Genomic DNA, 14,475 nt, shown 5'->3' on the forward strand with positions numbered 1-14,475 from the left:
GGCGTCCAACGCCCGGCGCAGCAAAATTGCTGCAAACTCTCCCTGAGTCCAGAGAGGTCCAGGTCCTCCTGGGTTTCTTTTTATGTTAAATTTTTTGCCAGGCAGAGTTCTGGCGCTCCTTCAATCCGGGGGCGCCTGCAAGTCTGAGCCAGGAGATGGGCGTGGGCAGGCGTGGGTAGCACCATCTAGCCCCTGGCCACCTGCCGGGTGCTGGGTAGTCTGGAAGCGTCTGGAGCCCGGACCCCGCCTCCCGGCGCCCCACCCTGGACCCCTCCTTCCACGCGGGTCCCGCCCCACGATGGGCGTGGCCTCCCAGGGGGCGGGGCCGGGGAGGGCCTGCGAACGAGTCACGTCCCACAGGCTAGGCAAGGCCAGGCGGGGCGGAGCGCAGGAGGCCGGCTGGGAGGCGCACATCCGGCGGCTGCCCGGTACTTCATAAAGCCGATCTCGCCGCAGGCTGTTGCCGAGGTTTGCCTCTGCAGAAGCTCTGGGCTCTTCTCGGCTGCGGGAGCAGCTGCTCCAATGCTCCAGAGTGGCCATGGGCGCCCCGCACTGGTGGGACCAGTTGCAGGCTGGCAGCTCGGAGGTGGACTGGTGCGAGGACAACTACACCATCGTGCCTGCTATCGCCGAGTTCTACAACACGGTGCGGGGCGCGGGAGAGGGGAAGGCAGGCGGGCCGGCGGGAGGGGGCTGTCCCCGCGCCGCAGCGTCTGGAAGCTGGACGTGGGTCCCTGCGCGTATCTGGGGGCATTCTCTCCAGGGGCTGAGTCAGTCCACACCCCCTCCTCAGCACGCTCCTTCCAGTTCTCCATCTGTCCTCCTCTCCTGTCCCCATTCCCGACAGCTGGGCTCCCCTTCCTCCTCCTGTCATTTTTTGTGTTGTGTGTGTGATGGTCCTATTGTCTTGTTTGGCCCTCAAGCGTCCAGAACCAGGGGCTATGTCAGCCCATTCTCCTTGTTTGGGTCAGTTGGGTGCGGTGAACCTGCCGGGACAAGTCTCTTCCTCCCCTGGGATCTCTGTGGCGTGACGCACTTGGGTCGCATTGTGCGTTTTTGCACTGAATACCTGCTCTTGGCGTGCTGGGAAGAGCACGCCCCCGGCAGGTCCCCGCGGCTGGGGTCACTCCCACCAGGCAGACTTGCCCCAACCCCAAGAACATGCCTATAATGGTCGAGTTATTTTTGGTCAGAATCAAGTTAATTACTACTCGTTCTTTTTTTCTTGCCTTTAGTGTCTTGTCTTGCGCAAGCCGCTAATTCAACTCCCCCAGGACTGTGCTTTCTCCAGTTCTGAAGTCTGAGGGGTGAAAGGAAAGTTTGGGCGTGACAATGTGCGGGTTTTGGACTTGTCTAGGTCCCTAGATGAGAGTGAGCAGAAACTTCCCCATTACAGAATCCTGGGTGTTTTTAGTTCTTGTGGTAGGGAAGGGTTGCAGCTGGGAGAGGAAATGCCTCTTATTTGTGTATTTCCATGGCTCAGAATCCTGGTACAGAATGTGAGACTTTGCGTGGTCATTTCTGTGGCTTATCTTTTCACCGCCCAAACAAGGAAAACAGGAACTCCTGGTTTGGGTCACTGTGAATTTGAGGTTGTTGTTTAGGACTTTTCCTTCTGGATTTGCTAGAGAGAATGTCTTTGGCAGGAGTCAGGTGCTTACTGCCTGCAGGAATCTCAGATGATCTAGTCCCTGCCCTTTTATTCATCTGATGAGAAAACTGGGCTGTTGAGGAGGGAGCTGTCATGCTCACATTTCTGGCATGGCTGGGGCCACAATCCAGAAGTCTGGGCTCTCCCTTCCCTCAGTGCTGAAATCCATGGCTGGCTTCCATACAAACACTCCTGCTTCTTTTTTTATGATTAGGTTAATTCCTTAAGAAAACATAAGGCTGGGCATTGTGGCTCACGCCTGTATTCCTAGCACTTTGGGAGTCCAAGGCAGGTGGATCGCTTGAATCCAGGAGTTCGAGACCAACCTGGGCAACATGGCGAAACCTCATCTCTACAAAAAAATACAAAAATTAGCTGGACATGTGGCACGCACCTGTTGTCCCAGTTACTTGGGAAACTGAGGTGGGAGGATCACCTGAGGCTGGGAGTTGAAGGCTGCAGTGAACCAAGATCGCGCCACTCCACTCTAGCCTGCGCAACAGGATCTCAAAGAAAACCTGGCCCTCTGCTTTCTACAGCGACTATGAAAGACAGTTAGTGGAAGTGGCCATGACTTATCTATTACATAACCTTTCAGAGCATGCTGTCAGAGGTAAATAGTTGCACACAGAGGATGGGCTGGAGTAGTTCTGGGTACTTTCAATAAGGAGAAACACCAGTGGTAACACAAGTTGTCCTTTTGTAAATAACGAATATAGTGAAAGAGTAAGGATTTCACCAGAGTTCAAGAAGAAAAGACAGCTTGATGACAGGTTCTCACACACTTAGCAAGGTTATTATATGTGGAGTCTGGGGTCTATAGAGAGGGAGGGTCAAGCTTGGTTATTTTGGCCAAAAAAGCTAGTGTATTGCTTCTCTGAGTCTGTCTTGAAAAGTGTCATAGGGCTGGATGAAAGGGAGAGTTTGTCTTCACTTTTAATCTAGTCCCATTGGAGCCATTACTCTATGTAGTGAGTGCTAAAGTCATTTTCAGAAATGAGCGGTTGATCCTCAACTGCAGTGTCTGGCTGATTAGCCCAGCTGGCCCATCTGACAAACTTTATTCCTTGGAATACTCATAAACCACAAAAATTGCCTTGGCAAAGCAGAGAGCGTAAGGTGTCAGATAATAAGGTCATTGCCTAGCTTTGTTGAGTGTAAGTCCAAGGAATTTAGCAAAAAATGTTTCTTCCCCTCTGTTCCTATTAAAAAAAAATTTTTTTGAGACAGTCTTGCTCTGTTCCAGACTTGAGTGCTGTGGTGCAATCTTGGCTCACTGCAACCTCCGCCTCCCAGGTTCAAGCGATCCTCCCAAAGTGCTGGGATTACAGGCGTGAGTCACTATGCCCGGCCTTCTTCCCCTGTGTTCTGACGTACTACTTATATTTTGATGCTTATCACAGGACATTCCCGTGCTTATCTTACTCCTGTGTTGAGAAAGACAGTGAACTGTTATGTGGTGATAAATATCCTCTTGAATCCTCATAATAAGGCAACAGGTCTAATTACCCAGTTTATAGGAAACGAATAATCATTGCCAGTTTTGAGAAAAAGTTGGAGGAATTGACAATGTTAAATCAGGAGAAGACTGGGAGAGGGATCTAGAACCTTCTTAATGGGTCTTAGGGGTAGCACATCACTACTACACCTTCAGATACTACTATCTACCATTACTTATTTGCTATGTGTTGAAGCTCTGCTGGGTACTCTATACTCACCCTAGACAATGGGTTCTATTTATTATATCCATTTGTTAAAGGTGGAAATTGGGGCCTAGAGAGTTTATGTAACTTGCTGTCGTCAAAAGCATAGCACAGCTGAAGTCAGAACTTGATCCATTTGACTCTACCAAGAGAGTTATCTTGAAGCTGTAAGTGCCACTGTAACTAACTTAGATTTATCCATTTGGCATAGAATAGATATTTATTATTTAGTTATTGCATAACTTAAAACTCCTGTCTTGGGACCATTTTAGCTCTAGGATAAAACTCATAGTTTTTGATAGGAAAAAAGTTTACTTAAAGTAGTTTTTAAAATTACTGTTTATTGTAAAAGTAATATGATCATGGTAAAAAATTTAGAGTATGTAAGTTGTAGCATGAAAAATACCCTTCTGTATCTTTCTAGGTATTTTCTAGGTGTGTAAAAAGCACATGTATCTGTGTGTGCATATAATATACACATGTATAAGGCCGGGCGCAGTGACTCACGCCTGTAATCTCAACAATTTGGGAGGCCGAGGCAGGCAGAACATTTGAGGTCAGGAGTTTGAGACCAACCTGGCCAACATGGTGCAACCTCATCTCTACTAAAAATACAAACAAATTAGCTGGTTGTGGTGGTATGTGCCTGTAATCCCAGCTACTCAGGAGACTGAGGCAGAAGAATTGCTTGAACCTGGGAGGTGGAGGCTGCAGTGAGCTGAGATTGCACCACTGCACACTCCAGCCTGGGTGACAGAGCAAGACTCTGTCTCAAAACAAACAAACAAACAAAAAACCCAACAACAACAACAACAGCAAAAGCGTGTGTAGCAAAATCATGAATACCTGAAGTTTTTTTCCAACCCATTTGAGAGCGTACTGTGTAAACTCTTATGTACCTTGTGTTTTTCACTTAATATGTCTTGGAGATATTTCCATATCAGCTCATATAGTGCTCTCTTCCTGTTTATAATGTTTATACAGTGCTCCCTTTAATGGATTGATCATAATTTATTTATCTAATCAATCTTTATTGATGGACATTTCATATAGTTTCTGTTTGTTTTATTGTTTTCATTTTGGTTTTTGAACAGTAATTCAGTGAATATCCTCATTCATGCATCTGGATGTACTTTTGCAAGTACTAATCTTAGATGGGGATTGCTGTGTCAAGGAGGATATTCACTTTAAATGCTGATAATTACTGTGAAATGGCACACTAAAGAGAGTGCACTGATTTCCACTGACAATGTTTGGGCATACAAAACATTTTGCTTTGGCCTATGCAAATCTCTATTGCCTCAAATTTTATCATCCTTTGCTTCAGCCAAGCCTAATATCTCTTCCATGAACATGTAATTTCCTTTCACAGCCTTTTACTTGTGCACGTTTTGTACTATTTCTTCTAAATACAAACTTTATTGAATTGAGTTCCTTTTTATATTTTAAGATTTAAGACCCCCTGGCTGGGCACCGGTAGCTCACGCCTATAATCCCAGCACTTTGGGAGGCTGAGGTGGGAGGATCACTTGAGGTCAGGAGTTTGAGGCCAGCCTGGCCAACATGGCATAACCCCATCTCTACCAAAAATACAAAAAACTAGCCAAGTGTGGTATGCACCTATAGTCCCAGCTACTCGGGAGGCTGAGGTAGGAGAATTGCTTGAACTTGGGAGGTGGAGGTTGCAGTGAGCCGAGATCAGGCCACTGCACTCCAGCCTGGGTGACAGAGCAAGATTCCATCTTAAGAAAAAAAAAGAAAAGAAAAGATTTAAGGCCCCAGTCACATAGACCTAGCCACTTTGGAGAAAAGCTGGATCTGCCTTTTACCCACTGAGCTTGGCCTTTGGGGACTCTGTTGCTCAGCGGGGACTTGAGGACAGAAGGAAGTCAACTGACGGCTGAAAAGAATCTTGAAGCAAAATACATGCATAAAATCAGCTAATGATCTGTCACTTTCTGCTCTATCCCCAGTCATCAAGATAAATAGACCTTTCGTTATATGCCAAGTCCTACATCCCACTCTCTTCAGGCTGAATCTATCTATCGGTCGATCTATCAATCTGAGCATTTACTGGGCAACAACTGTGTGCTTATTACAGAGACCAGCTCTATAAATAGTCATCTGGGTGGTGAGGGCTATGATAGAGGTGTGTACAAGCCGCTGAGGGTGTTAGTAGTAGTGTGCATGGGATTGATGTACTATGAGGATAGAGTGGTGGTTTTTGCAAGAAGGCTACTGAATAGAGTGACCAAACCCATCCTGGGTTTTTGCCTGAGACTTTTCTGATTTTAAAACTGAACGTCCCATGCCTTGGGAAGCCCCCTCAGTCCCAGGCAAACCACGACAGTTGGTCATCCCAGGAACAGAAGTAAAACAATGGAATGGGTAGGTAGGAATCAGCACACAATAAAGATGGACAGGCAATCCAATCAGCCAGGGTAAAAGTCCTCAGCCGTTTATGAACCTGCTGTCCAGAATATGTACAGCCTGTTGTTTTGTCTTTATTTACCCTCTGTCTGGAAAGTGCACATTCAGATGCATCAGGATGAGACTGCAGTATGTTCATGAGATTATTTTGTAGCAAATGTTACGTGGAAATTCATAGAATGAAGAACTTTCTAAGGAAATAATACATTTTAAAAATCGTGGACTAGGCGCAGTGGCTCACACCTCTAATCCTAGTTCTTTGGGAGGCTGAGGCTGGCAGATCACTTGAGCGCAGGCGAGGCTGGCAGATCACTTGACCAGCCTGAGCCACATGGCAAAACCCTACCCTGTCTCTACAAAAAATGTGAAAATTAGCTGGACATGATGGCACATGCCTGTGGTCCCAGCTACTCGGGAGGCTGAGCTCAAGGCTGCAGTGAGCTGTGAGCATGCTATAATCTAACAATAGGCTTTAAAATATACCCCTTGAGTGAACTATTCTACAATTTCAATGACCAATACAATTTTGAGGGATACATCTCAGTAGAGATGGAGCCATGAGTCTGTTTTTAAACCATGACTGGTTTGCTTTTTTGTATTTCTTTTGGTGTTCATCTTTTTGTCTTGGGGAAAGTCTTCCACTAATTTGTTCTTTTCCTTTCCATATATTGATGTCTTTAAAAGGTACAGTGGGGGCCAGCGAGCCTTGGTAGATGGACTAGGCAGAAGCAATAGTGTAATTTCAGTATTATTTGAAGCATATGGCAAAATAGTGCTTCTAAATGGTGCTTCTAATATGCACATTTAAAGAAACTGTTTGGGCCAGGTGTAGTGGCTTATGCCTGTCATCCCAGCACTTTGGGAGGCCGAGGTGGGTTCATCACTTGAGGTCAGGAGTTCAAGACCAGCTTGGCCAACATGGTGAAACCTGGTTCCCTACTAAAAATACAAAAAATTAGATGGGCGTGATGGCACTCGCCTATAGTCCCAGCTACTTGGAGGAGGCTGAATCAGGAGAATTGCTTGAACCTGGGAGACAGAGGTTGCAGTTAGCCAAGATTTCGCTACTGTACTCCAGCCTGGGTGACAGAGTGAGACTCCATCTCAAAAAATAAATAAATAAATAAATAAATAAAATTAAAATTAAAAAAAGAAAATGTTTGACATATCATAATTTTGCTGTAGGTGTGATAAATGATTTCATGCCTTTGCAAATAATATATAAATACATTTTAAAGTGATTAGTGTGTCCATTGCTAGTGGAAATATAACCCAAGAAAGCCATTATGGGACAGCTTGGGAGTAGATAGTTGCACGTAGCAGAAGCAAGGTAGATTGAGAGGACTTGAGGCACTAAAGATCTTCTGGGGTAAAAATCGCAATGCATTATATTTCTTGACATTATAAGTGGGACTGTAAATTGGTGCTCCTTCCACTGGAAAATGTCTAAACTGGTGCCATCTGCCTCACTTACAGCAAGTGAGGTAGATCTTTATTATCTAGGATGAAAAGGTTTGCAGGGAATATTGTTGAAGGAGAAAAGGAAGCTGCACAATGGGAATGTTACAATATGTGACATATATGTACCTATTCATGTAAATGTGAAGAAAATGAGGACAGTGGTTATCTCCGGGGAAGAGGCTAGAAAGGAAACTTTATTCCTTTTTTACAAGAACACATTCATGTATACGAAGGGAGAAAGATCAGGTTTTAAGTTACCTATGGTATAACAAATCCATTTTTCTTCTCCTCTTTCTTCACTCCCTTGATCCCCCTTCATCTCCTCCTCCCCATTCATCTCCTTTTCTTCCTTTTATTTCTAGTTTAACAAGAGGAAAGCCATGTTTACATCAAAGCCAAGAAACTGGTCATATGTGCACAGTGTGTGATGCACAGTAGGTGATGCGATTCACAATTTTTAGATGCTAGTGGAGGAGTTAAGCCAAGAAGGTCAGAATGTGGTTGGATGGGTTGGGGTTGAAAATCACCTGGGGGCAGTGGAAGGAGACGGCTCTGTGCAGATTGGCTCTCTGACTTCATCCGGCCCCGGAGCCTTTCAGGGCCCTCAGCTATATCCCTTTGTAAAACAAGGGATGGTTTTTATTTTTATTTTTTATTTTATTATATTTTATTTTTTTGAGACTTGTCACCCAGGCTGGAGTGCAATGGCGTGATCTCGGCTTACTGCAACCTCCGCCTCCCAGGTTCAAGCGATTCTCCTGCCTTAGCCTCCTGAGTAACTGGGATTACAGGTACCGGCCACCAAGCCCAGCTAATTTTTTTTTTGTATTTTTAGTAGAGACAGGGTTTTGCCATGTTGGCCAGGCTGGTCTCAAACTCCTGATTTCAGGAGATCCACCCGCTTCAGCCTCTCAAAATGCTGGGATTACAGGCGTGAGCCACCCGTGCCCAGCCCAAGGGATGGTTTTTAAGATCCTTCTTAAAATGACCTTTTTTAAAAAGACCCTCTTATGGATCTTTGATTCTTAAAATGATTCCATTGAAAGTTAAGTTAAATTGTCTCTGTTTGCAGATGACATGATTATATATTTAGAAAATCCCATCGTCTCAGCCCAAAATCTCCTTAAGCTGATAAGCAACTTCAGCAAAGTCTCAGGATTCAAAATCAAGTGCAAAAATCACAAGCATTCCTATATACCAATAACAGACAAACAGAGAGCCAAATCACAAGTGAACTCCCGTTCACAGTTGCTACAAAGAGAATAAAATACTTAGGAATACAACTGACAAGGGATGTGAAGGACCTCTTCAAGGAGAACTACAAACCACTGCTCAAGGAAATGAGAGCACACAAACAAATGGAAGAATAGTCCATGCTCATGGATAGGAAGAATCAGTATTGTGAAAATGGCCATACTGCCCAAAGCAATTTATAGATTCAATGCTATCGCCATCAAGCTACCATTACCTTTCTTCACAGAATTACAAGAAACTACTTTAAATTTAATATGGAACCAAAAAGCCTGCATAGCCTAGACAGTCCTAAGTGAAAGCTACCTGACTTCATACTACAAGGCTACAGTAACCAAAACAGCATGGTACTGGTACCAAAATAGGCATATAGACCAATGGAACAGAACAGAGGCCTCAGAAATAACGCCACACATCTACAACCATCTGATCTTTGACAAACCTGACAAAACAGGCAATGGGGAAAGGATTTCCTATTTAATCAATGGTGCTGGGAAAACTGGCTAGCCATATGCAGAAAACTGAAACTTCCTTACACCTTCCTTACACCTTGTACAAAAATTAACTCAAGATGAATTAAAGACTTAAATGTAAGACCTAAAACCATAAAAACCCTAGAAGAAAACCTAGGCAATACCATTCAGGACATAGGCATGGGCAAAGACTTCATGACTAAAACACCAAAAGCAATGGCAACAAAAGCCAAAATTGACAAATGAGATCTAATTAAACTAAAGACTTCCTGCACAGCAAAAGAAACTATCATCAGGGTGAACAGGCAACCTACAGAGTAGGAGAAAATTTTTGCAATCTATCCATCTGACAAAGGGCTAATATCCAGAATCTACAAGGAACTTAAACAAATTTACAAGAAAAAAAAAAAAACCATCAAAAAGTGGGCGAAGGATATGAACAGGCACTTCTCAAAAGAAGATGTTTATGTGGCCAACAAGCATATGAAAAAAGTTCATCATCACTGGTCATTAGAGAAATGCAAATCAAAACCACAATGAGATACCATCTCACGCCAGTTAGAATGGCAATCATTAAAAAGTAAGGAAACAACAGATGCTAGAGAGGATGTGGAGAAATAGGAATACTTTTACACTGTTGGTGGGAGTGTAAATCAGTTCAACCATTGTGGAAGACAGTGTGGCGATTCCTCAAGGATCTAGAACTAGAAATACTATTTGATCCAGCAATCCCATTAGAGGGCATATATCCAAAGGATTATAAATCATTCTACTATAAAGACACATGCACACGTATGTTTATTGCAGCACTATTCACAATAGCGAAGACTTGGAACCAATCCAAATGCCCATCAGTGATAGACTAGATAAAATGTGGCACATATACACCATGGAATACTATGCAGCCATAAAAAAGGATGAGCTCATGTCCTTTGCAGGGACATGGATGAAACTGGAAACCATTATTCTCAGCAAACTAACACAGGAACAGAAAACCAAACACCATATGTTCTCACTCATAAGTGGGAGTTGAACAATGAGATCACATGGACACAGGGAGGGGAACATCACACACCGGGGCCTTTCAAGGGGTGGGGGGCTAGGAGAGGGATAGCATTAGGAGAAATACCTAATGTAGATGATGAGTTGATGGGTGCAACAAACCGCACGTTCTGCACATATATCCCAGAACTTAAAGTGTAATTTAAAAAAAAAAGAAAAAGTTAAGGACTTTGGTCATAACAATGAACAAAGCCTACTGCTGGCCGGGCGCAGTGGCTTATGCCTGTAATCCAAGCACTTTGGGAGGCTGAGGAGGGTGGATCACCTGAGGTCAGCAGTTCTAGACCAGCCTGACCAACATGGTGAAACCCCATCTCTACTAAAAAAATAGAAAAAATTAGCTGGGCATGTTGGCTTATGCCTGTAATGCCAGCTACTTGGGAGGCTGAGGCAGGAGAATTGCTTGAACCCAGGAGGTGGAGGTTGCAGTGAGCCGAGATTGCGCCATTGCACTCCAGCCTGGGCAACAAGAGCGAAACTCCATCTCAAAAACAAAACAAAACAACAAAACAAAACCTACTGCTTATACAGTATAGTACTTAGACCTTTTTCCGGATTCCTCTGTACCTGCTTCTTGGTAAATGAAAACTGACTACATTTCTTTTCTTTTTCTTTTTTTCTTTTCATTAATCTAAGAAAAATTGGCCACATTTCTCAGACTGGAGACTGTATACTACCTGGGACGTCTCAGACAACTTGTCCATATTCTTACCCAGGGTCACTAGTTGCACATAGCACTTCTATGTGGGAAAGAGAGAAAGATCCACAACAAAGTGAGCCAACTAAAGGCCGAGCATTGGGGGCTCACACCTCTAATCCTGGCACTTTTAAAGGCTGAGGTGGGCGGATCACTTGAGATCAGGAGTTGAAGACCAGCCTTGCCAACGTGGTGACTCCATCTCTACTAAAAATACAAAAATTAGCCAGGCGTGGTGGGCGCCTGTAATCCAGCTTCTCTGGAGGCTGGGGCAGGAGAATCGTGAAGCCGGGAGGCGGACATTACAGTGAGCCGAGATCGCGCCATCGCACTCCAGCCTGGACTAGTGACAGAGTAAGACTCCGTCTCAAAACAAAACAAAGCGAGCCAACTAGAAAAAGGTACCCCTTTCTGCATAATGATACAGCCCCACTTAGGTATTTCAGACCTGGATTTTAACCAAAGGCAGCAGCTCTGCTCCCATTCTGCCTCTGTCCAAGGATCTTGTTCTCCTCCTTTAACTTGCATTTCTCTCCCACCCATCTTTCTCCCCTTTCTAAAATGTGTCGTGCTTACCCCCTCTCCTCCCCAGATGGTGGCAGAGGCAGGCATTGGTCCCTGAAGTTGCCAGCCCTTACTTGCCCTATGCCTCAAGCTCTGGGGTTTACTGAAGTATTCTATTTAGTTGTATACCATTGTGGTTTCGTAGGTCTGGGAAAGCTTTTTGGCCCTGCTCGCTTCAGTTCAGTTCAGGTGCCCACCATCATGGTTCTTTGAGACGTCCTCTAAGTGACCATTCTGTATTGTCCAACATGAGTAACCACTCTTTTCTTCTGAAAGTTCTGTGCCCCTGGCTTTGCAGAGTTCATCTACCCTATCCTGTGGTTTTTGTTTGGGTTTAGTCCAGGACCCCTCCCACCCCATCCCGATGGGTGTTACTCATGTAGACTTAGCTGTCATCTTCACATTCGACATAGTTCCTTTGTATGCTCAGTCCTGTACAAGGAGCCCCTCACTCCACAATTAGAGATGAGACTTAAAAGCTGAATGTTCCTACTACTTCATATCTTCTAAAACGGCCTTAATTTAAAAACAAAAGAATATAACAAGTGTTGGCAAGGATGTGAGAAATTGGAACACTGTATATTACTGATGGGAACATAAAATGCTGCTGTGGGAAAATGTTTGGTGGTTCCTTAAAAAGTTAAAAATGGAATTAGTACACCAGCCAGTGCCTTAGTCCATTCATGCTGCTATAACAAAGGATCTTAGACTGGGTAATTTATAATAACAAAAATTCATTTCTTACAGTTCTAGAGGCTGGAAGGTCCAAGATCAAGGTGCCAGCAGGTTGGGGGTCTGGCAAGGGCTCCCTGCTTCAAAGACGGAGTATATGCTACACTCATATGGTAGGAAGGGTGAATACCTCCATCAGACCTCTGTTAGAAGAGCACTAATCCAATTTAACACCTCCAAATGCCTCACCTCTTAGTACAGTTGTGTGCTGGGGATACGTTCTGAGAAATGTATTGTCAGGAGATTTTGTCATTCTATAACATTATAGACCATACTTACACAAACCTAGATGGTATAGCTTTGTACACACCCAGGCTATGTGGTATGGCCTATTGCTCATAGGCTATAAACCTGTACAACATGTTACTGTACTGGACACTGTAGGCAACTGTAACACAACAGTAAATATTTGTGTATTTAAGCCTATCTAAACCTGGAAAAATGTGGCATTAAAGCTCCGTTATAATATGGGTCCACTGTCATATATGTGGCTCATCGTTGACTGAAATGTCATTATGTGGCAAATTAATGATACTGTCACATTGATGATTAAGTTTTTTTTTTTTTTTTTTTTTGAGACGGAGTCTCGCTCTGTCGCCCGGGCTGGAGTGCAGTGGCCGGATCTCAGCTCACTGCAAGCTCCACCTCCCGGGTTTACGCCATTCTCCTGCCTCAGCCTCCGGAGTAGCTGGGACTACAGGCGCCCGCCACCTCGCCCGGCTAGATTTTGTATTTTTTTAGTAAAGACGGGGTTTCACCATGTTAGCCAGGATGGTCTCGATCTCCTGACCTCATGATCCGCCCGTCTCGGCCTCCCAAAGTGCTGGGATTACAGGCTTGAGCCACCGCGCCCGGCCGATTAAGTTTTAACATATGAATTTTGTGTATGGGGGTGACACATTCAGATCATAGTATCCAGCAACCATTAATGTATGAATAGATAAACTAAATGTAGTATATCCTTTCAATGGAATGTTATTCAGCCATAAAGAAGAATAAGGTACTGGTACATGCTGTAATATGGATGAACCTTAAAAACATTATGCTAAGTGAAAAAATAAGCTAGATACAAAAGGTCATATATTGTGTGATTCCACTTATGTTATGTGAAATATTTAGAACAGGTAAAATCATAGAGACAAAAGGCAGATTGGTGGTTGCCAGGGGCTGAGGGAGGAAGAAATGAGGAGTGACTGCTTAATGTGAATAGTGTTTCTTTTTGGGGTGATGGAAACATTTTGGAACTAGATAGAGGTGATGGTTGCCCATTATGAATGTACTAAATGCCACTGAATTGTACACTTTAAAATGGTTAGCTTTATGGTATGTGAATTTCACCTCAATTTTTTAAAGTTCAGAAAAAAAAAAAAAAAAGGCTATGAGTCTGTGAAACAAAAAACCTCAAAATCAACCAAACAAAAGTAAGTTACAAAATTAGGGATGAGGGCCGGACGTGGTGGCTCACGCCTGTAATCCCAGCACTTTGGGAGGCCAAGGCGGGCAGATCACGAGGTCAGGAGATCGAGACCATCCTGGCTAACATGGTGAAACCCCGTCTCTACTAAAAATACAAAAAAAAATTAGCCGGGCGTGGTGGCAGGCACCTGTAGTCCCAGCTACTCGGAAGGCTGAGGCAGGAGAATGGCATGAACCTGGGAGGCGGAGCTTGCAGTGAGCTGAGATGTGCCGCCGCACTCCAGCCTGGGCAACAGAGTGAGACTCCGTCTCAAAAAAAAAAAAAAAAAAATTAGGGAGGAGGTTCCAGTATGACCGTCACTGGCCACATGTAGCTGACTGTTGAGCACAGGAAATGTGTCTAGCCCAAACTGAGGCTTGTGAAATTTACACTGATCTTCAAGGCTTTCGTGTGAACAAAATAACATAAATTAGGCTGGGCGCAGTGATAAACTAGACTGGGTGTGGTGACTCATGCCTATAATCCCAGCATTTTGGGAGGCTGAGGCAGGAGGATTGCTTGAGGCCAGGAGTGTGAGATCAGCCTGGGCAACATAGTGAGACCCCCATCTCTACCAAAAAAAAAGTAATAATAATAAATAAAGTCAGGCATGGTGGTGCATGCCTGTAATCCTAGCTATTCAAGAGGCTGAGACAGGAGGCTCCCTTAAGCCTGGAAGTTGGAGGCTGCAGCGAGCTGATCCTGCCACTGCACTCTAGCCTGGTTGACAGAGTAATACCCTGTCTCTAAGAAAAAAAAAAAAAGGAAACTATGTCATTAATGATATTTAATAGTGATTACATGTTCAAATGACAATATTTTGAGTACACTGCCTTAAATAAGATAGATTATTAAAATTTTTAAAAAGTTGAATGCCCATGGAGACATAACAGAGAGGCTTAAATCCATACCAAAGTCTGCAAGATAAAATGATATCATTTTAAAGCTGGGAAGAAACTTTCGAATATAATCTTTACTTAAAATAGGTTTTGGGG

General features: G+C 44.0%; 1 protein-coding gene across 2 annotated transcripts in view; it reads left to right on the forward strand.

Annotated features, from left to right (window-relative positions):
- Nucleotides 1–380: 380 nt before the first annotated feature.
- ACER2 (alkaline ceramidase 2) overlaps nucleotides 381–14,475 on the forward strand; it is a 45,812-nt gene continuing 31,717 nt past the window's right edge. For both annotated transcript variants that reach the window (XM_017890096.1, XM_017890097.1), the window contains exon 1: nucleotides 381–646. In XM_017890096.1, the coding sequence (XP_017745585.1) occupies nucleotides 539–646 (108 nt within the window). In that variant the 5' untranslated portion in view covers nucleotides 381–538. The remainder of the gene's footprint in view (nucleotides 647–14,475) is intronic.

This window comes from Rhinopithecus bieti, unplaced genomic scaffold (assembly GCF_001698545.2).
Source record: "Rhinopithecus bieti isolate Rb0 unplaced genomic scaffold, ASM169854v2 scaffold_17667, whole genome shotgun sequence".
In the NCBI taxonomy this organism is placed as follows: Eukaryota; Metazoa; Chordata; class Mammalia; order Primates; family Cercopithecidae; genus Rhinopithecus; species Rhinopithecus bieti.